The following is a 22,343-nucleotide window of genomic DNA, read 5'->3' as shown; positions in this document are numbered from 1 at the left end:
ACAGAGTACGGACTCTTCATCCTGCAGAAAGACATTGAGATTCATCAATGTTTTGCATATATCAGTTAGTTCACTCCTTTTTGTTACTGATTAATTAATTTCATTGAATAAACGTGCTTAGTCATGTTGACTCTTGTGATTCCATGGACTGAAGCTCGCTGGGCTCCTCTGTCCATGGGGTGTTTCAGGCAAGAATACTAAAGGTTGCCATTTCCTCCTCCAGAGGATCTTCCTGATTCAGGGATTGAACCCACTTCCTCCATTGCAGGTGGATTCTTTACCTGCTAAGCCATCAGGGAAGCCCGTTTGAATATACTATGAGTTGTATATTCATTCAACTTCTGGTAGATTTTTGGGTTGTTTTAAGATTTGGCTATTAGGAATAGAGTTGCTATGAACACTCAGGTACTAGTATTTGTTTGCTGCTGCTGCTGCTGCTAAGTCACTTCAGTGTCAAACTCTGTGTGACCCCATAGACAGCAGCCCACCAGGCTCCCCCGCCCCTGGGATTCTCCAGGCAAGAACACTGGAGTGGGTTGCCACTTCCTTCTCCAATGCGTGAAAGTGAAAAGTGAAAGTGAAGTCGCTCAGTCGTGTCCGACCCTCAGCGACCCCATGGACTGAAGCCTTCCAGGCTCCTCTGTCCATGGGATTTTTCAGGCAGGAGTACTGGAGTGGGGTGCCATTGCCTTCTCCGAGTATTTGTCTGCACGTATGTTTTTATTTATCTTGGCATCTCTCTCTCTCTTTTAGAGATGGAGTGAAATTATTCGCAGAAGCCTCCCAGCAGATTTTCACTTATGTAGCATTGGCTACTCCTGGTTCATCTTCACATTCCCAATCCAATTACTGGAAAGAGGGATGGGGTCACTTTGAAGCAGTCAGTTCTCATCCTTTGAAGTTGGGGGCCGAGGTCCTTTCTGTATGGAGCAAACTGCCTCCTGAAATAAACTCAGGGTCCCACAAACACAGGGAAAAAGGGAGGGATGGCTCTTGGGTAGGAAGCCAACACATCTGTCTCTGCACTTTCTCCATGAGTATTTTTCCTACAGAATACGGTAGCAGCCTTACGTGTATATTGTATATATCGCAGCAAGAGCCTTTCCTCAGCATGAAGGTGCTTATGCAGATCTGTGGCTGACGGATCCTCAACTCAGTCCTAGAAATAAGCCCAGAGAGGAAAGCATATAAAAAACCGTGACAGAAAGAGACTTGCCCTGAGGAATAGGCTGTGAGGGAGAGAGTCATCTGCAGAGACTTTTACCAACTGCTCACCAGATGTGGGCCTGCCCTGGGCGGAGGCACAGCTGCTCTGCCCCACAGTAAATCAGATGTGAGAGGCAAGCACCATCTGGCACAGAAGCTCGGCAGAGCCTGGGAAAAGAAGTTAACTCGCATGTGAAGTTACGATTATTGTGGATTCGCATGAGTGGAGCCGCGACACCTGCAGCCAGGTGAGCTGCCTCCTTCCCCCAAGGGGCTCCTCTGCTGCTGCGGCCTCAGGGCAGCCAAGCAGGGCCCTCTCCCAGTCTGGGGAGTCAGAGCTGGCTCTGCTAGAGCAGCTCTGGCCCTTTAAGCAGCCCTCACCTGAGACTTCTTCCCGATATCAACCCTCCTTGCCTTGGTTCGCTTCCCAAGAGCTGGTCTCCCTTACTTGCCGAAGGGCTTCCCTGATAGCTCAGTTGGTAAAGAATCCACCTGCGATGCAGGAGACCCCGGTTGGATTCCCGGGTTGGGAAGATGCCCCTGGAGAAGGGATAGGCTACTCAAGGCCAGGCTACTTGCCAAGCTTCTCAAATGCAGGGACCAGATCTTATTTACTTCGTTTCCTCTCTCTGCTCTTAGCATCCTGCCTTGAACAAAGTAGATGCTCAAAAAGTGAAAATGTCCTTGGCATATGTCAGGACAAGAGGGAAGGACTGTGGTGGTAACATTTCCACCTTCCACTCTCTGCATCCTTGTCCAGAAAACCGTTTGGTGGCTCAGTGGTAAAGAACCTGCCTGCCAGCGCAGGATACAGGTTTGATCCCTGGCTCAGGAAGATCCCCTGAAGAAGGAAATGGCAACCCACTCCAGTATTCTTGCCTGGGAAATCCCATGGACAGAGGAGCCTGGTGGGCTACAGTCTACAGGGTCGGAAAAGAGTCAGATATGAATTACCGACTAAAACAAACAACCAGATGATACCTGTTGGTTGGTAATATCTGAGAAGGACGTTGGTGTGGAGCCCTACACCAAGATCACAGAGAGCACAGCCCAGAATCAAAGTCATCTTTGGAACTGACTGAGCCCCATTGTAACCTTTGCCAAAAACTGCCCTGATTATTACCAGCCAGCTTGCTGACCCCATATTATGCAAAAATACCCACCCTGGCATAATGCCCCAACCAAGCACCCAATGCCACCCTTCCAACAGGGATTTCCTTTGTCTTGAAGCTGTAAAGATCGGCTCCCCCTTGAGCCGGCCCACTGTCCTAATAGTTGGCTCTCTTTAGTCTGTCAGGAGGTTGGCCTGTGGTCCTGGCAGTGCCCTCTTTATCTCTGCTCTTTGTTTTTAATAGACTCACTCCTTCCTCCAATACTCTGTGTCCGGAAATTCTTTTCCAACCCACGCTTGGACTCCCGTGACATGCAGGAAGTTCTTCTTTAGCGCACCTTTCAGTCTGTAACCCTGGCCCTGAAACATCTTAGTTGCCCTAATTCTCCATTATCCACTATTAAGAGCCCTAAATGGAACTGGAAGGCCCCTTGGAGGTGAGCATTTTACAGACAGAAGCCTAGAGTTGAAGGTCTTGCTCAGGCCATGTTGCTAGCGGGTGGCAGAACAGATGTGCTGTGCTTAGTCACTCAGTTGTGTCCAATCTGTATGACCCCATGGACTGTAGTCCACTGGGATCCTCTGTCCATGGGATTCTCCAGGCAAGAATACTAGAGTGGGCTGCCATGCCCTCCTCCAAGGGATCTTCCCAACCCAAGGATTAAACCCAGGTCTTCTGCATTTCAGGTGGATTCTTTACCGTCTTGAGTCACCAGAGAAGGCAGAACAGATTATCTACCTTATTTCTTATAACCCACCTTATTCCTGCAAGCGACCTAGTTTACAAGGTTAACTAAAGCACAAGATAGCAAAATGACAACGAAGAGCAAAAACAGAAAGCAAATAGCTTAAGAAGACCTGCGAATGAAGTCAAAACAAAACATGTACCAAGAAGACTGCAAACCACAAACTTGGCTCTAAAGATCTGTTTGTTAAAACAAAGGAGATCAGGTGAGACACAAAATCCACAATATGCATGAAAGAAAAATAGCCCAGAGAAGTCCAACCCTTGTTGGTACCATTGCCTAACAGGCGTCACCTATAAAAATAGCTTTGTGTATTGTAATGAAAGTCCTCGACAATATTCCAAAGGTGTACAGAGAAAGCTTCCCCGAGTCCGGGGCTGGTGGCTGATGTAATAGCATTTTATTGTGGGCATGGGGGAGACTGAAAACCAAAGCCAGGATCTGTAGTTGAGGGGAAAATCTCGCCAAATCGAAATGTGAGAAAATTTTAATTCAGAGTTGTATGACATCAGAAGTACAATAATAATTACTGTTCGTAATTATGACCCAGAGGCACTGTGGATCCTAAAGTATTTTCTGAATAATCTAAGAGAAGTTTTCTAAAAAAAGTTCAATCTGATTTCTTGTTAATTTAGCACTTAATTAGGTACTGTCATCTGTTCTAGCTGTTATTTCATATATTTGTTTTATCCCCTTCAATTAGATTGTCATTTCTTTGAGGGCTTTGGTCCACGTAGAGAGCGAGTACCATGTTACTTAACAAATGCAATATGGGTCCTTCAGGTTGACTGTGGAGGGGAAATCTCTCCATAAGGAGGGACAGCTGGACTTTTCAGTTGATTCTTCTGAGCTCTGTGAATGCATCTATCACTGCTTCTATCACAGGAGTGGGAGGGGTACCGCTCTCTCTGTCAATTTCATCCCTTTATTCCAGTCCCCTAGTACCTTTAAGAATAATCTGGAATATTAAATAAGACCTTGTAAAAGGCTTGGGGAAAATAATTACAGTTAGTAACCTGAAACCAAAGAGTCTAAGTTACCATTACCAACATCAAGAGTATAACACAGGGATCAAGAGCCCAGATTTTGGAGTCAGACTCCCTGGGTTGCAATTCCAGACCCACCATTCACTGTTCAACCTTGGGCAGGTTATTTAACCTCTGTGCCTCATTTTTCTCAAGTGTAAGAAGACAATAGTGCTACTTATAGAGGCGTGTGAGGATTAAGCAAACACTTCTACCAATGTCTGCACAGAGTAAATATGTGCAGACAACTAACATTATAACTGAGCACTTTTCATAGTCAGACACTTTATGTGTATTAACTCAATCTTCACGTAATGCCCTAATCCAGTGGTTGTCAAAGTTTTTGGTCTCAACCTCTTTATGCTCTCAAAATTTATTAAGATTTTTAAAGACTATTGAAAATTTATGAAGATAACACCCTAGCCTATGTTGTCAGAGCTTTTACTGACCACAGAGATCTTGGCCTGATCCCAAGCCCACTGTAGCTCGAACACTGCCTTATAGGGGGTCCCCTCTCCTCTGGCTGGTTGTCAGCTGGTGACTGTGAGCTGGTCCCTTCTAGAGAGGTGAGTTGCTTGAGGCATTATCCATGCATCTCAGACCCTTATATGCTTCTCTTTGACCACGGAGTCCATACGTCCATGCGTCTGGGACTATAGTCACCACTCACAGGTCAATCTTTATCTTGCCCATGGGGCTTCCCTGGTGGCTCAGTGGTAAAGAATCTGCTTGCCAGTGCAGGAGACACAGGTTCAATCTCTGGGTCAGGAAGATCCCTTGGAAGAGGAAATGGCAACCTGCTCCAGGATTCTTGCCTAGGAAACCCCGTGGACAGAGGAGCCTGGTGGGCTACAGTCCATGCAGTCTCAAAAAGTTGGACACAACTTGGTGACTAAATGGCAGCAATCCTGCCCACGGCAGTGTTCAGCTGGGAACAAGAAGTACAAGTTAGGGAGGGTGGCAGTGGTAATCTTGTGGGATAAACACACACAAAAGCCCAAGGCAAGTCGATATATAGAGTGATTCTTCAAAGCCATATTATTTTGTTGTAGTCAAAGAAAAAAAAAGAATAAATATGCATGCGCCTCACCAACCAGAATTGACAAATGTTAATCTTCTGTCGTATTTATTGTAGATCTACTTAAATAAATGAAATAGAACATCACAAACAAGACTGAAGTCTCTCTAAGCTATGTCCTTTAAGAATTCATTTCACAGTTATGTTGAAGGACGGCAGTGAGGGAAGGGCAGGGAAGGGCAGTTACTCTCTCCTTCTCCTAGCCGTTCAGCTCTCCCCAGACTTGACTGTCCCATTCAGCAAACAGAGAGCTCAGTGGGTGCAAAAATGCTCCTTAGAAGGCAGTTTAGCAGCTGATCTTTGCCCAGTCCACACCAGAACCACTCCGCATCCCAATATGCCAATTGCACGCAGGACTCTTTTTGAAAGGAGTCCTGGAAACTGGTGTAGGGGTTCTGGAGGCCGCTGTGGTTCGGACGGCTTCCTGGGTGGGGTGGCCTTGAATTGCAGGGGCACAAGGTGAGGGGCAGGGTAGGGGTAGCACTCTTGGGGAAAGAGAAGTGGGCCAAGTGGGGGGTGCAGTGGTGGGGAAGGCTGGAAGAACTTAAAGGCAGTAGAGATGGCATACTTCGATCTGTCCATCTCTCTCTTTCACAATTGCGTGCAAGAGAGGCTAGTACAGTCAGGAGATCAAATCAGTCAAAATCAACCCTGAATATTCACTGGAAGGACTGATGCTGAAGCTGAAGCTCCAATCCTTCAGCCACCTGGTGTGAAAACTGACTCACTGGAAAAGACCCTGATGCTGGGAAAGATTGAAGGCAAAAGGAGAAGGGGGCAACAGAGGATGAGATGGCTAGATGGCATCACTGATTCAATGGACATGAATTGGAGCAAACTCCAGGAAATGGTGGAGGACAGAGGAGCTGGGTGGGCTACAGTCCATGGGGTCTCGAAAGAGTAGGACATGACTTAGTGACTAAACAACAGCAGCAAATTGGAAACTGATTTTCCAGATCTAGTTGCATTTCATGGGGATTTCGATGCTCCTTATAAACTGAGTTTCTGTGCACTTCCCATGCCTGTTCATTCTTCTTTTTCTGGCTGGAGGTATGGGGCCTTAGCAATGCCCACACGGATGACTTGGTCAAGCAAATTGGCAGTTGTCTGATAGTCTGTAGTCAGGAGTAAGAGAGAGCACAAACAAGCCAGTCTTGCTCTTTTTTTTCTTCCCAATCTCTCCAGCTACAGTAAATCAAGCTGCCTGACATTTTTTTTTTCCTGCCGCATCTGAATCTAATGCCCTTAGCTTAGAAATTTCCATTATATCACTCAGTGCATGGCAAGAGCAATGGGTGTCTCTGATTAGTGAAGCTGAAGAGTAGAAATGAATCACCGGACCTTTGTATTCTAGAACGTGGGTCTGGGATGAGTGAATGCAGGAGGTCGGTCAAAACACAGCCCCGGTGACTCAATTCTTAAATGATTTAAAATCAACATAAGCCTGGGGACTTATTGTGAATAAATACCACCATTTAACAGGCAATAAGGAGAGGGGTGAGGTGGTCAGGCTAGGGAAGGGGCTGGGAAGACACCTGCTCCTGGTGATATTTTGCTCAGTTTCCCTCGCTGTAAAATGAAGCCACGCGTCCTGATCTGCTCTCAGGAGGCTGTCGCTGTGAGCCTTATAATTTAGAAAGTGGCTGGCTGCTCTTGCTAAGTTGCTTACTTGTATCAGGCTCTTTGTGACCCCATGGACTGTAGCCCGCCAGGCGCCTTGGCTGTGGAATTCTCCAGGCAAGATTACTGGAGTGAGTTGCTATGTTCTCCTCCAGGAGATCTTGCCAACCCAGGGATCGAACCCACGTCTCTTACATCTCCTGCATTGGCAGGGGGGTTCTTTAGCACCATCTGGGAAGCCCAAAAGTCAGGCTTCTCTGTCCGTGGAATATTCCCGGCAAGAGTACTGGAATGGATAGCCATTCCCTTCTCCAGGGGATCTTACAACAAATTAAAGGCAACTTCACAGCATCAAGCATTGGGCTTTATACCATGCAAGGAGGAAATAGCAGATCTAGTCTCCAACTAAACTTCCAACCAGGGATGCAGGAATGATTCCCATTCTTCTCAGAAAACGGGAAAAGATATAGGGGCTCTTATGAGCCAACTGGAATAAAAGCTAGCACGCTCAACTTTCTATCATTTGAGGATCAGGTAGAGCAGGAGAGAATTCTAAGGACATCTTCAGAGTGGAAGAAAGGGCAGGAATTCACATAAACTAATAATAGGCTTAGAAGGACATTTAAAGGCTGCTGGATCCAGTCCCAATCCAGATCTTCTACCCCACTCATTCCATCAGCTGATTGTCATGTCTTTGCTTAAAAGCTTCCAGTGACAAGGAGTTTCCACTTCTTAAGGAAACTTAAGAAGTGGAAACTCCTTAAGTTTGAAAAAGGAGTTGAAGGTAAGTTTTTTCAAAGGAAAAAACTCCTTTGAAAAAGGAGTTTTCTATTGAAAAGCAGAGACATTACTTTGCCAACAAAGGCTATGGTTTTTCCAATGGTCATGTATGGATGTGAGAGTTTGACTGTGAAGAAAGCTGAGCGCCAAAGGATTGATGCTTTTGAACTGTGGTGTTGGAGGAGACTCTTGAGAGTCCCTTGGACTGCAAGGAGATCCAACCAGTCCGTTCTAAAGGAGATCAGCCCTGGGATTTCTTTGGAAGGAATGATGCTGAAGCTGAAACTCCAGTACTTTGGCCACCTCATATGAAGAGTTGACTCACTGGAAAAGACCCTGATGCTGGGAGGGATTGGGGGCAGGAGGAGAAGGGGATGACAGAGGATGAGATGGCTGGATGGCATCACTGACTCGATGGACGTGAGTCTGAGTGAACTCTGGGAGTTGGTGATGGACAGGGAGGCCTGGCATGCTGCGATTCATGGGGTCACAAAGAGTCGGACATGACTGAGCTACTGAACTGAACTGACTGAAGGTAGCTTTTCTTCCTTCAGTATCTTGCATCATTATAGATTGTTTACAGACTCTCCATCAGGAAACATTGTTGCAATAAGTCCACTTGTCTCCTAAGCCATCCTCTTTGGATATGCCCAGTGGGTCTGGGTCCCTGATGAGGTATGTCACTCAGCGCTCTAGAGGGAGCCTAACCACCTGTGAGCGGCCTGGGTCACGCCCCCTTTTGTCCCACCCTCACCTGTGTGCTCTTCAGAGGGAGGTGAGGCAGGGAACCTGGTGTCGATGACGGCTTGGTAGATGAGACAGGGCCCTGCCTTTTTAGCTTTAACCTCCATACTCACCGTTTTACCTTCTCTCTACGGGTTGTAGGCCTGGTTTTTGTGTTTGTGGTCATTGCAGAGTTGAACATTCTGCAGATGCTGGTTGATGATTATAGTCTACAGCTGAAACTCTCCCAGGTGAGTGCTGACAGGGTCGCAGCAGGTCAGGAGGTATGTCCCGGCCCCACACTGCATGGTTTCTGTAGTTCAGAGGTTCTGCAGGGCGGCCCTTGGGCCAGCAGCATTAGAACTTCTTAGAACTGGGAACACATTAGAAATGCGAACTACGGTGTTGTGGCAGTCCAAGCAGCGGTTGGAAAAGAATTTCCAGACACAGAGTATTTTAGAAAAGAGAGAATTTATTGAAAACGAAGGGCTGATGAAGGTAGTGAGGGGCACTTCGAGGACAGTGGGCTGACTTCCTGACAGATCAGGGAGCGCGGACCCCTTTTGTGGGCTCGCAGCCAGTTTTTATAATCTCGGGACAAAGAAGATTCCAATGGGGAGGGGAGGCGTGAAGTCATGTTTGGGGGTCTTTTGGTACCCACTTCGTCTAAAAGAGACAGGAGCTGGCTGGTTAGGGACAGGATGGCTCATGGTTACCATGGAGCTTGGCTAATTCTGGATTTATTGCCCTACAACCTCTGCCTAGGGCTCCACGTATAGGACCTCACCCCAATCCTGTTGTATCAGATACTTCTGGGCTGCAGGCTCAGTGATCTATTTTAACAAGCCCTCCTGGTGATTCTGATTTGAAACCCACAAATAGAGGGGACGCTGTTGCCCCATCCATCCACCCACGTGTAGCCTATGTGCTCATTCCTAGCTACTGTAAGGCTGCCAAAGCCCCCAGATGGGTCCCTTCTCGCCAGAATTACCCCCAGCCTAACAGAAGCCTCCTTGTTATGGAAGGTAATGCAATGTACCCCCTTTTCTGTCCAGAAATCAATGACTGATACAAGGTAGGAAAGGCTGGCTTGTTGTCTCCAGAGAGGCCCGGTCTGTGCTCCCAAGCTCCCATGGGACCAGGCTGAAACTGAGACCACCACAGTGCTGAAGCTCCCTTTCTCTGCGGTCTCCTGATGGCTTCTCTCCTCCTTTGAGAGCATTTTCTCAATAAATGATTTTCACGAGAATCCCCATCACAAGCTGTGCTGCTCAGCAACTTGACTCAATCACCCATGTGAGTTAAGACAATCACCCAAGTAAAGGGAAGAATCCAAGGATTTATGAAGATGTTTAAGAGTCCCATATGGGGACCTAAGCATATCTAGACAATTAGGGGAATGTGTTTTTTAGTAGCTTTTGCATGCAGACATGGCCTGAGAGATGCTCCACCAGACGCACAGGGCTCCATGGACAGAGTGGTGACCCTGAATTTCTTTAGTGCAGGGAGATGGCTGACCCAGTGCTCAGCCTTCTTGCTGGATTTCATGGGCTTGTTCTCAGCCTCCAGTGAGGCTGGTGATGAAGGGCTTCTGGTAGATAAGCAGAACGAATCACAGGGAGGTTAAGTGCTGGCAGAGAGTCAGCTGCTGAATAAAATTGAGATTCCATTCCCACTCCCTTATTCACCATTACCACCAGCTCAGCCTTTCCTCTGAGGTTCTAGTGACATTCTTTAGCAGCAAATCCTTGCCCCTCAACACTACTTTCCTAGAATTGATAGGGAGAAAGTTTGCCAAAATAGGCTTAATAAAATAAGGGCTTCCTCACAGATGGTGCACTGGTAAAGAATCCGCTTGCCAGTTCAGGAGCCTCAGGAGACACAGGTTCAATCCCTGGATCAGGAGGTTTCCCTGGAGTAGGAAATGGCAACCCACTTCAGTATTCTTGTCTGGAAAAGTCCAGTGGACAGAGGAGCCTAGCAGGCTGTATATAGTCCATGAGGTGGCAGAAGAGTCGGACAGGACTGAGCACACACGCATGCCTGCATTCCTAGAAGTGACAGGGAGAACATTTGGCAAAACAGACAGACTCAATAAAATGAGAGGCTACTATCACATGTTAGCAGCCTAGTATCATAGTTAGTAGCATAATGAGCCATCCGATGCTTTCATCAGCTTCACGGTTTGCTGTGTTTGCCTGGAACAAAGTGGAGGTTTGACAGTTCAGGCCACGTCGCTCTGGGTATCAGTGGGGACTAAGACCACATCAAGTCTCTAGAGGTAGGGGGCTCACACACTTCTGGTGCTCACAGATTCCTACGGGGAGGGGTGGCGTTATGTCCCTAGTTGGGGGTCTTTTGCTACCCACTTTGCCTGGTGTGGAAACAGGAGCTAGTTGCTTAGGGACTGAGACAGGAAGATGGGGAGGGCCTCGCCTTCAGAAGGAAAGGCGACTTTACACACGGTCAGGCTGGGACAACTTCTGCCTCCTCCGAGCACTCATTTGACTAGCTGGGTGGATAGGATGCTGAATTTCTCGGTCCCTTCTGATGCTGGAGGCATATTTAGCCCAGACCCCCGTGGTGAAGTCTGTTAACTTGTAGATGCAGAGTCTCTTGGCTGTGGAGTATAACCACGACCTTTTGTGCTTGGCTCAGTGAATCATGCTATTCAGCAAGTGCTTTCATTGAATCCTCATTACGTACCAGACAATGTAGCAGGTACTGGGGATGGAGAGATGAAAGATGCAGACAGTACTTGATTTCGTGGGCCGGCGGGGGCTGGGGGGCGGGCGGCAGAGGTGAGGGACAGTTTGCTAAGTGTTGAGGAAGCCCGCAGCTGGTGGCTGGGAGAGGAGCCGGCGTGATCTGTGAATAATTCTGATGGATACGAAGAAAGGGCTGGAGAAGAGGGAAAGGGTGGGGTGGGGAGAGAGGAAGAGGAGCTAAAGTCACTGCAGGCAGTGGGACCAGGGAGCAGGGTGAAACACAAGCAGATTCTTCTGGCCAAAGTGCTGATGGGTGTTGTGGTGAGAGTGGGGGGTGTAGGGGTGGGATGGAGTAGGGGGTGGCCCAGGAAGAGACAGCGGCAAGGTCCAGTTTGGGGCCAGAGGCAGGGCCAGAGGACTGGGATGCCATGGAGCACCGCAAACTTTATCCAAAAGGCTGTGGGAAGTCAGGAGGGCAGTAATCAGAGGAGTGATGAAAGCAGATTTTAGAAAGGGTCTTCATGACCAGCATGGAGGATGAACAGTGGGAAGCCGATAGTGAATCCAGGGTGAGCTGGTTGGAGACTCACGCTGCAACCCGGGAGAGAAGCGACAAGACTGTGACTAAGGTGGTGTGCCTTCACTTTGGACCAGAAAGAGTTTTTTAAAAATCTCAACTCCTCCTAATAGTAGCTGTGTGATCTATGACGAGTTACCGCACTCCTTCAAATCTCACTTTCCCCATACGTAAGATGGTGACGTAGTTGCTAAGTTGTGTCTGACTTGTGACCCCATGACTATGGCCCTCCAGGCTCCTCTGTACATGGGAATTCCCAGGCAAGAATACTTCTGTAAAGAGCTTGGTGCAGTGCGTAAAACACAGTGATCACTAAAAACTGGAGTCCTTACTCTTATTCTTTTGCATCCATCCTGATCTGTATAGTCCCCCTAAAAGCAGGCACTGAAATGGAAACTTGAGTGCAGGAAGTTTGTTTGGGAGCTGATCCCAGGAAGCACAAGTGACTGAGTGGGGAAAATGAGACAGGTGGTGAGAAAGTTCACTGACCGAGGAGGTTGCTGCTGTAGGCAACCTGAGTTTGGATTCTCTTGCGACTCTCAGGGAAACTGTACAGAACACAGCTCAGAGTTGTCCTTCCAAGGGGTGGGAAAGCCAGGGTATTTATCCCCCAATGCCTGTCCCTGATGAGCTGAGGGTTGCCTATATAGGTCTTAAATCCCTGGTGCTTCCAGACTTCTCTGTACACAGTTTGAATAAACTTCTGTGGGCCCAAACACTGGTGGGGCCCCAAGCTCTCAGCAAAGTCTCAGGCCGCAGAGGCCAATGTCTGGATGGAGACTCATATGGCAAGCAGAAGTGGAGTGAACACAGAGGGCTTCGTCAGGGATGTAAGCAGGGCCTTCTACCTGCTGCAGTGGAGTGAAGGAACAATTCAACAATAGTTGGGAAAGGGAATCAATGAATCTTGGTGAGCAGAAGTAAGAAATTCAGTGGCATCTTAAAATGACTTTAGTGTTTGGTCTAAATACTTAAAAACAACTTTAATATTTGGTCTAAATACCAAGTATTTAGCTTGGTCTGAAAAGTGCAGAGTATAAAACAGTTGCCAGAGGGGTAGTTTTTGGTGGCTGAGAAGGGAGAATGATTTTGATTTGGACATGTTGAGTCTGAGGTGTCTTGAGATCTAGCCAAGTGTCATACTGGATTGGCAAACGGAATTTTCCTAATTCCCCATTAAACTATGCAGGCTTCACTTTGATGTGTTGAAATTTCTGAAACAAGTTTTGTGGGAGCAAACCTCGCACTCTGATGATGAGTGAAGATTTCCCCCACCCCCGCCACAGAAGCACATTTAATCTGGTGGCTTAAGTGATGGCTTTTAAACCAGCCCGTTGTCTCTTTCTGCCTGCTGTTCTCTTATTAGGTGACTTTGAACCTGTTGGCGAATTCCACTGCAGATTATTTCCCTCTGAAGAAATGGAATGATAAATACTCTCTTGAGTTCTTGCATAGCCATTGAAAACTAGACAGCATTTTCAAAGCCGGAATTGTCACAAAGCACAGTGCCTCATCAAGTACTATATTACTTTGCTTCAGTTTGCCTTCAAAACTTACAGTGTTCCAATTATCCTGTGGTTACTAAATCCAGGACTAAAGCGAATATGCTTATTTTCTAAAGTAGAAGTTTTAGATGATAAAAGCTTGTATTTGCCAAGTGAGATAAACCAGATATTTAGCTAATATCTGATTTTATATACACGTGTATTTCTTTCTCTCCATGTCCATGTATATTTGTATCTGGAGACATGCATCCTGTTTTCGCTCTATTTCAGAATGTATTTTTCAATAGATGTGGAAACCACTTACATTTTAATTTTCTGAAGTGGTTTCTTTGATGGATATTTTATTATAGGAAGCGTAGCACATCCAAGTCAATGGGGCCAGACATAAAAAGTGAAATAGGTACAGTCTGGCTCTAGTTCTCTTTCAAGGTGACCTCCCACGTCCCCAAGTGCCTTCCAGGTCCCAATGTTCACTGTGAAGGTACTCCAGGGTTGTACGCCTCCGCCTCCAAAGGCAGATTTGTGGAACCATCACAAACACCGAGGGCTTGTGAGTTTTCTGTGATGTTCACTTTAGCCATACTTGCTTGTAGACTGTTGCTTGTAAAGCTGTACTTGCTTTAGCCATACTTGCATATCAGGCTCTGGTCTCCATAGTGAAAGCGGAAGAGACAAAGATTCCAAACCCATCTCTGAACAAGGCCAAGCATCCTGAATCTGTTTTCTCTTTCTGAGTGGATGGATGTATGTGTTAGCCGCTCAGTCCTGTCTGACTCTTTGTGACCCCGTGGACCATAGACTGTCAGGCTAGTCTGTCCATGGGATTCTCCAGGCAAGAAGCCTGGAGTAGGTAGCCAATCACTTTTCCAGGGGATCTTCCTGACCCAGGGATGGAACCTAGGTCTTCTGCATTGCAGATAGGGCTGCACTGATAGTTATACTAGAGACTGGCTCCAGAGGAAGGCAAGGAAAGATGAAGGCAGGATGTTTCACTATAGGCCAGACATGGTCGTATGTGTTCTGCATGTATATTATCTCATTTAACTTAATAAAGCAATATATTTCCTCAAACATATGCTTGAGAATCAGCATTTCTCAAGAAAAAACAGAGAGCTTCTTTCCTCTAGCTCCTGTTTCTCTGAAAGTTCCTTTGGTGACTCTTAGATGAGTACCCTTGTACCCTTCTCTCTCTTTCTTTTTGTTTTTCATTTAGACAATTTTAAGGGCTGAATTTCGTTTTAATTTTTTTTTTTCAAGTTCCAAGCAACATCAGGTCTTGTAATGGTCATTCCTCTAGGGAAAGATAGGACAGTAAAGTCAAAGAGATTTTGAAAACGAAATCTGGGGGGCAGGGAAACAAGTTTGCAGAGCACAAAATAAGATAACAAAATAAGGTGACAATGACACTATTTTGCTTTTGAAGGAGAAGAGCTGGCAAATGCCTTCAGAGATTGGATGCTTTTAGGCTGCTAATGAGAGATTATTCATTTTTTTGCTCTGCATTTGAAGAGACTGGCTCAAGAAGAAAGCTTTGGATGTTGGAATGGGAGGTCTAGCTGGGGTCTGGTCACATCCAGCATTTTGTTCCAGGAGCTGAGGTCTGTCTGGGCTGTTTGAGCTCATCAGGTGCATTTTCAGCTCAACTGCCAGCAGAAACCACTGAACTCTGCACAGGCCATAGGGAGTGAGGCGCTTGTGAGCACCCACTCTGCTGTTCAGCTTGGAGCCACCACTGGTTTCAATTATGACTTCAACAGGCAGCTTTGAGGGCTCCACTATTCATTACAGCGCCTCACTCTCTATTATTAGTAATAAAGGAACACAGGCACTTCACAAATATAAAGTGCTAAACAATCATCAGGCAGTAAAGGCAATGCATTGGGACTGTTCTACTTAACTCTTTGTTTCTTTCAAGTTAAAAAGAAAAAAAAATTCATTATTTCATTTTATTTTCTTGCCTTGAATAATCTTGGTTAAATCTTATCCTGGCCACTTACTAGCTTTGTGACTTTTGGGTGTTTTACCTAAATTGTGTCCCTGATTCCTTATTTGTAAATAATGATAGTTCCCATCTTATGGGGGATGTTTGAGGATTAAATGAGATAATTCATGCAGAGTATCTTTGTAAGGAGCGCCACTCATATAACAGAGAAGGCAATGGCACCCCACTCCAGTATTCTTGCCTGGAAAATCCCATGGACGGAGGAGCCTGGTGGGCTGCTAAAGAGTCAGACACGACTGAGCGACTTCACTTTCACTTTTCCCTTTCATGCATTGGGGAAGGAGATGGCACCCCACTCCAGTGTTCTTGCCTGGAGAATCCCAGGGACAGGGGAGCCTGGTGGGCTGCCATTTTTGGGGTCACACAGAGTCGGACACGACTGAAGAGACTTAGCAGCAGCAGCCACTCCTATAAAAGCTCATTTGGGAAATGTTAGCCCTCATTATTAATTTCTAATAAAATGAATGCACAGAGTATAAGACAGGTGTAAGTCTTTAGTGTGTGTGTGTGTGTTTAAAAACCTTCATTACATACATTTTCAAACACAAATACACAAATAGTTTAGTATAAGTTTCTCCCCTCACACATACATAAACCCAAGCTAGCACTGACCATGACCAATATGTTTTCCATTTTGTTTCATGTAGCCTTGTGCTTTCTTCTAGAATATTTTAAAACACATCCCAAGCATCATTTCACCCATAAGTTTGAGTTTCTTTTTGATATTAAAATCCTTAATATTTAAGCTAAGAGCTTCTTGGGACTCTCTCATCTTAATCTTAAACCCCAGTTCTTAGTAGCTACAGCAGGTAGTAAAAGCTTTACAGAGGTTTGTTTAATTAGTGAAAGAACAGTCCAAACTCAGTTTTCCTCCACTTTTTAGTAGATGCTCCATAAACATTTGTTGAGTAAATAAATGAGGGCAGGAATTTTATAGCATGCCTGATGTATATGGAAAGGCATTTGTTTTACAAAAGCAATCAATATACTTGACTGAGATGCCATACTTGAAATCCCACAGGTTTAATGTTGCTGTGAACACTAATAATGCCCAAATAATTAGCACTTGAAAAAAAGTTTAATTCTGCTACTCAGATTATTTGTGAAAGCCTGACTGCAGGCAACTGTAGGAAAAGCAATTAGCAGATTCTTCAAACACATGACAAATCCTTTATTACTGTGCTTATAAGTGACACGGTTTACAGAAAACCAAATGTAATTAAATAACAATTGAACTTGAAATCTACCACAGACTCAAGATATACAAGTTATACTTGGCCAGGCAAAACTTCTCAAACACAAGGTTGTTTCAGGTGAAAGATAAATTTCCATTAAGTAATCCCAACATTTTTTTTTTTTTGTCTAACAGACAGTTCCTTTGGCAATAACTTCCACTTTAGCTTTTATTATATAAAAATATAACAAAATTTCATTATATACAAACATTACATTACACCATGTACAGGTTAAAAACACTAAGAAAATGGCAAGCCGCAAGGGAAATGAAAGTCAATAGCATGATAAGAAAAAATTAAATACTGCACACATTTCATAAAAATTACATTAACTACATTTTTGTTTGCAAATACCAAACAGTACCAATGTGATTGGAAATAGCTTCCAACAACTTCATTTTAAGGCACATCTTGCATATTTCTATATACAACACTGAAACCGGTCAATAACTTAGGACATCTCTGGAGTGACCTGTGTATGAGTGACAACATGCAGCATGGGTTTACACATTTTCATTGGCTTCCTTCTTTGGGGACAGGTACCTGCCAGGGGGGGACGGATACAAGGGCACCCCGATCTCCTGCAAGTCTGGGAGCCTCCCTGGCCGAGGCGGGGATAGCAGAGTGGCTGTCCTGTCATAGTCTCTGTGCAGCACCTTCTCGTAGACGCTCTGCAGCCCCACGGTCTTGGGCAGCTGGGCCTGGTAGTAACTGTCTCTGCGCAGAGGATCCCGGGGCAGGGACGTGCTCTTACAGAAGGTTGACATCTGGGCTGGGGGGTGAGTCGAGGCGTGTGTGCTGGGCCCTCCAGCGCAGGAGGGGCTCCAGCAGCGGTCAGAGTGGCCCAGGATCTTACACTCCGCGGTGCAGGCCCACAAGCCTAACAGAAAAGAGAAACACAAGGGAGAAACACAAGCACGATGGTTACTGAGGTTACAGGAACAGTCAGGGGCAGGGCGGCTGAGAAGGGAAGCGTGTAAGAAAATAAACGCCCTGGTTCTAGATCTGAAATGAGCCCTGTTTCCTGTAAGGCCACCTTAATACGAACCTACCTACGCTTTAGGGAAGCAATAAATAAATAAATAAAAGAATCCCCCTTCTCAGCTAATAACCTAATAGGATGAGGGGTTTATTTAGGCGGTGGCGCTGTCTCAACGTGGCATTTTGGTATTCGCCGTTTGAGGCAGGCTGGAGACCGGAACTCAAGGACAGAAAAATGCGGGGACGGGGGATCGGGGGTCTGGGAACCGAAATGCAGAAGAGAGACCCCGGCGAAAAGCAAGGGTGGGGCGGGGCGGGGGGAGGGGGGCACTGAACCCGGCGTGAAGGAGGAGCCCTCACCGCTCTGCATGTGGTTGATGAGGTCCTTCTTCAGAGCGTCCCCGCTGATGTCGGAATCGCTGTCGTTGAAATCACTGTCCCCTTTGCCGCTGTCTTTGCCGCTGAACTTCTCCGCTTCCCGGCCGGAGATGGTGTTGAAGGAATGTCCCTTCCAGACAGCCACAGGGGGCGCCGGCTCCTTGCCGAAGCCGGGGGAGGCGCCGTAGGGCTGCAGCCAGGGATGCCGACAGCAAGCACGGGTGAGGGTTGGACAGAAAACAAAACGAAACAAAACAAAACAAAAAACACAAGTGGGACAGGTTAGGCGTCTCCCGCGCACGCACCCCCAGGCCCCTCCAGTCCCTTCCCCCAGCCTGTCCGCGGAGCACCGAGCGCGGCGCCCGGCCGAAGGAAGGCCTCACCTCGGCGTGCGCGCCGCGGAGCCGCTGCTGCCCCTCGAAGTGACAGGCGCTTTCCCCGGTGGCACCGCCGCCCTCCGAGCCCGGCACTTCGGCCGCGGCGGCGACCGCGGGCGGGGGCGCGTCGGCCGCGGGGCTGCCAAAGGGCGCTTTGCCGCTGCCAGGGAAGGTGAGCACGTCGAACATGTTGGGCCTGGGCCCGGCTCCCCGGGCGGCCTCCTCCGGGGAGCCGGGAGCCGAGGCTACGCCGCCCGCCGCCCCGGGCCGCTCTTCCCGGCGGGGCCCCCCTTTGCGCACCTCCTTCTTGCGGCGGTTGCAGGTGGTGGCGATGGCGATGATGGCGGCCAGCAGCAGCGTGCAGCTCCCGGCCAGCACGATGATGATGATCAGCGGCGTGTCCCACTGCAGCGCCGGCCCCGACGTCGCGAGCCGCGAGCCGGGCGGGCGAGAGCGCTCCGGGTTCCCCGCGCCTGCCGGCGACGCCAGCCCGCGTCCGCCGCCCGCCGTCACCACGAAGCTGACGGTGGCGGTGGTGGAGAGCGGGGGGCGGCCGCCGTCGGATATGACTAGCAGCGCCCGGAAGACTCGGCCGGGCGGCTCCTGCGAGAGGTCGCCGGTGAGCACGATCTCCCCGGTGCGGCGGCCGATGGCGAAGGCTTCTCGCGGCTCCTGCTGCAGCAGGTCGAAGGCCAGCTCCCCGTTGGCACCCTCGTCTGCGTCCCGGGCCTGCACGCGCGCCACCGCCGTGTCCTTCGCTGTGCGCCCGGGGACCGCCACTTCCAGGGAACCGTTGGCGGGCGCCGGGTGCACCAGGATCGGGGCGTGGTCGTTCTGGTCAAGCACCCGCACTTGCACCAGGGCACTGCTGGAGAGCTGAGGGGAGCCCCCGTCGCTCGCCTGGATGCGCACGTCGAGCTGGCGAAGCGTCTCGTAGTCGAAGCTGCGCAGCGCGTAGATGGCCCCTGTCGCTGGGTCCACGGAGACGTAGGTGGACACGGCGCCCCCAGCCCGGCCCACCTCGGCCTCCAGCAGCCGGTAGGTGACCTGGCCGTTGCGGCCCAGGTCCGGGTCCCTGGCGGCCACCGTGGCCAAGTAAGCCCCCGGCGGGTTGTTCTCGCGCACTGACACCTCATAGACTGGCCGTGTGAAGAGCGGCGCGTTGTCGTTCTCGTCGCCCACGCGCACCGTGTAGGGCCGCACTGTGCGCAGCGGGGGAGCGCCGCGGTCCTCGGCCACCAGCGTCAGGTTGTACTCGGAGATGCGCTCGCGGTCCAGGGACGCCGCGGTCACCACCAGGTAGCTGCCCGCGTAGGCAGGCTGCAGCCGGAAGTGCTCGTGCCCGTAGAGGGCGCAACGCACCTGCCCATTGGCACCCGAGTCCCTGTCCGAGGTGCTGACCAGCGCCACCAGGCTCTCGCGAGCCGCCCCCTCCGGCACCAGCGAGACGGCGCCCGCCTCCGGCGTCCCAGGCCCGGTCGACGAGGTGGCCTCCGCTCCCCCAAGAGCGGCGGCGGCGGCGGGGAAGGGCGAGGCAGCAGGCGCGCCCGGGGCGGCCAGCGGGGTGATGGAGATGTCCGGAGCGTTGTCATTGACGTCGCGGAGGCGCACGATGACCTTGCAGGTGGCGGCGCGGGGCCCGGGGCCGCGGTCCTGCGCCCGCACGTCCAGTTCGTAAGTGTCCTGGCGCTCGTAGTCCACGGGCCCCGCCAGGGTGAGGCGGCCGGAGCGCGGGTCCAGGCGGAAGAGGCGGCGCGCCTCGGGCGGGGTGCGGGCCCCGAAGGCGAACACCACGTCGCCGTTGGGGCCCTCGTCGGGGTCCGCCGCGTCCAGGTCTAGCAGGAGCGAGCCCACGGGCGCGTCCTCAGCCAGCTCCACTTCCGCCACGGCACCCTGCGGGAAGGCCGGGCTGTGGTCGTTGGCGTCCAGCACGCGCACGCTGAGGGCTGCCGTGGCGGAGCGCGGCGGGCGGCCGCCGTCCTGGGCCACCAGCCCCAGGCTGTAGGTGGCCTGGCTCTCGCGGTCCAGCTCCTGCAGCAGCACCAAGTCGGCGCACTGGGCACCGTCCGCGCGCGTCTGCAGCTCCACGCGGAAGGGGCTGTGGGGCTCTGCCAGGCGCACGCTTTGCAGCCCATTGGCGCCCACGTCCTCGTCCACGGGCACCTCCAGGGGGATGCGCGTGCCCACAGCCGCGCCCTCGGACACCTCCACGGGAATCTGGGCCCGGGGGAAGCGCGGAGCATGGTCGTTGATGTCCCTCACCGACACCTCCACGTGCACCAGCCGGAACTGCTCCTGGGAGAAGCTGACCACGTCGAAGGCCAGCACGCACTGAGGGGCCTGGCCGCACAGCCGCTCTCGGTCCAGGCCCGCGTCCCCGACGGTCAGCTGCCCGTCGCCCTCACGCACTCGGATCAGCGAGCTGTTGAACTGCTTCATCAGGCGGAAGCTTGTGTCTCCGGACACTTTCATATGCAGGTCTTCGGCCAGGGTCCCGATGACCGTGCCGGGGGCATCCTCCTCGAAGGTGCTGTATCTCACAGTCTTGCTCTGGGCCACCGAGAGCACCCAGCAGAGGCTGAAGAGCTGCAAGGGGAAAAGGCAGGGGCTGCCCCCGCGCCTGGCTGGACTCATGCCGCCAGCCCCAAGCGCTATTCCAAAACGCTGAGCGAGCGATTTCCTCTGTGGTTTGCAGGTCTTGGCGTGAGTCCCAGGCTCCCGAGTGCACGCTTTTTTTGCGAGCCGTGTGCAGGAGAAGTCTGCAGGCTGCAGCTCAGAGGCTCCGGCGGGCTCGGAGGACGCGTGGATCCCGCCCACACTCAGCACCTTCCCCTTCCCTCTTCGGGCTGGAGCTGCGCGGCTGTGAGCCGCCTCCGTTTTTATAGCCGCCGAAATGCAAATCACCCGAGCTGGGCAGCCAATGGCGGCCTGGCTCTAGCGCCGCCGCTACGCCAGCCCCTGACGATCCCTTTACCGTGGAGGGGCTTAGAGGGGAAAACAAGAAAGGGAAAATAGAGAATCTTTTCCTTTGTTTCTTTAACTCCTTTGGCTTTTTTCATCTCCTGTCAGCGCTCTGCGTGCAGAGGAGTTGGCACAGGTCGCCGGCGTTACAGGAGCGGATGGTTTTGTTAGTTGTGCCCCTCCTGTACCGGCCGTTTGAACCGACAGCAATCTCACTGGGATTTCGCCCTCGTGGCTTGAGACCCCACACCCACTCTGTATTTTTTTTTTTCACCCCAGAGGGTTTGAAATCGTTCGCGGCCCCCCCTCTCTCTTCAGACTTGCTCTGCTGTCTGAGGCTCAGTTCGCCTTCTTTCCCAACTTCCCACGGCGCTCGGAAATAGCCTCTAGATTGAGGAGCTCGAAGAATAAGGGGAAATTGATTTTATTCAAATTTGTGTACGCAATTGTGTTTTGCTCGTGTGAGCCCCGGTGATCGGAGCTGCCCCTTCCTTTTCAGAAAAGAGCTCTGAGACGTGTTAGTATGCATGTCACTGTCCAAATGGCTTTCTTAAGCCCTGGGCGCTAGCAGGCAAGGAAAAAAAAAAAAAGTTCCAAATAGGATTTAGCATAAGCTTCAGGAGATTTGGAAAGGTTTCAAAGATCAGACTGTATCAAAGGCTTATGAAGCCCTCGTTAGTAGTGGAAATAGAATGGCGTGGCAGGCGATCCCATTGGAGGCCCCAATGTCTGTATTATTTAACTGTGACAAGCTAAGGGGAGAGAAAGTTGAACAGTTTCCACAGCGGAGTTGGGCTAACTTGAATATAATGAGCAAACGCCACATGTATCCATTATGTTCCTCTATTCATCCCCAATCACTGCCATAACTCTCCTGCTAAACGGTGATGGGCGCTGAATTCCACACAATACCCAGCTCGTATTAAAGAGCATTTAGAGAACTCTCCCTCCTGATGCCTTGTTCCGCCTATTTAGAGGATTTTCTTTCTGTTCTAATAGGGCCACTCTGGGAAGCAATACTCATCCCGTTCCAGAAGAACAAAATCACAGCAGGACGCTGAAACCTGGCACGAACCTGGGGGAAACTTAACCATCTGCCTGTGAAAGTGTGGAGCTTTGGCTTTGCCAGCTCTGGGCTGGGCGGTCCGCCCCCCTCCCCCCGCCCCCCGCCTGGCCCCAGGCGTACGCTGCACCCGCAGGTATCCCCCCACCCTCAGCACCCCCGAAGATCTGCGAGATGGGCCTTCAGTCACCCACAAGACAGATTCTTACTGATGCTTATTGAAGAGATATATTGAGCAGGGTGTGCAAATACACACGAAGGACAAGA

At 50.1% G+C, this 22,343-nt stretch overlaps 1 protein-coding gene across 2 annotated transcripts; it reads right to left on the bottom strand.

Moving 5' to 3' along the window:
- Positions 1–16,228: 16,228 nt before the first annotated feature.
- Positions 16,229–21,971, bottom strand: PCDH8 (protocadherin 8). Of its 2 annotated transcripts, none has more exons than XM_005213615.5 (3): positions 18,353–21,971; positions 17,658–17,865; positions 16,229–17,196 (listed from the first exon to the last, which is right to left on the bottom strand). In XM_005213615.5, the coding sequence occupies exons 1-3, from the start codon at positions 20,684–20,686 to the stop codon at positions 16,820–16,822; spliced, it is 2,919 nt and encodes a 972-aa protein (XP_005213672.1). In that variant the 5' UTR covers positions 20,687–21,971; the 3' UTR covers positions 16,229–16,819. The 2 variants fall into 2 exon arrangements, with proteins under 2 accessions (XP_005213672.1, NP_001179277.2); NM_001192348.3 differs by having other exon boundaries at positions 18,059–20,686.
- Between the last annotated feature and the right edge of the window lie 372 nt (positions 21,972–22,343).

Source organism: Bos taurus, chromosome 12, assembly GCF_002263795.3.
Source record: "Bos taurus isolate L1 Dominette 01449 registration number 42190680 breed Hereford chromosome 12, ARS-UCD2.0, whole genome shotgun sequence".
Lineage (NCBI taxonomy): Eukaryota > Metazoa > Chordata > Mammalia > Artiodactyla > Bovidae > Bos > Bos taurus.
The sequence above is the reverse complement of the archived record's forward strand: the minus strand, read 5'-3'. Positions and strand labels throughout refer to the sequence as shown.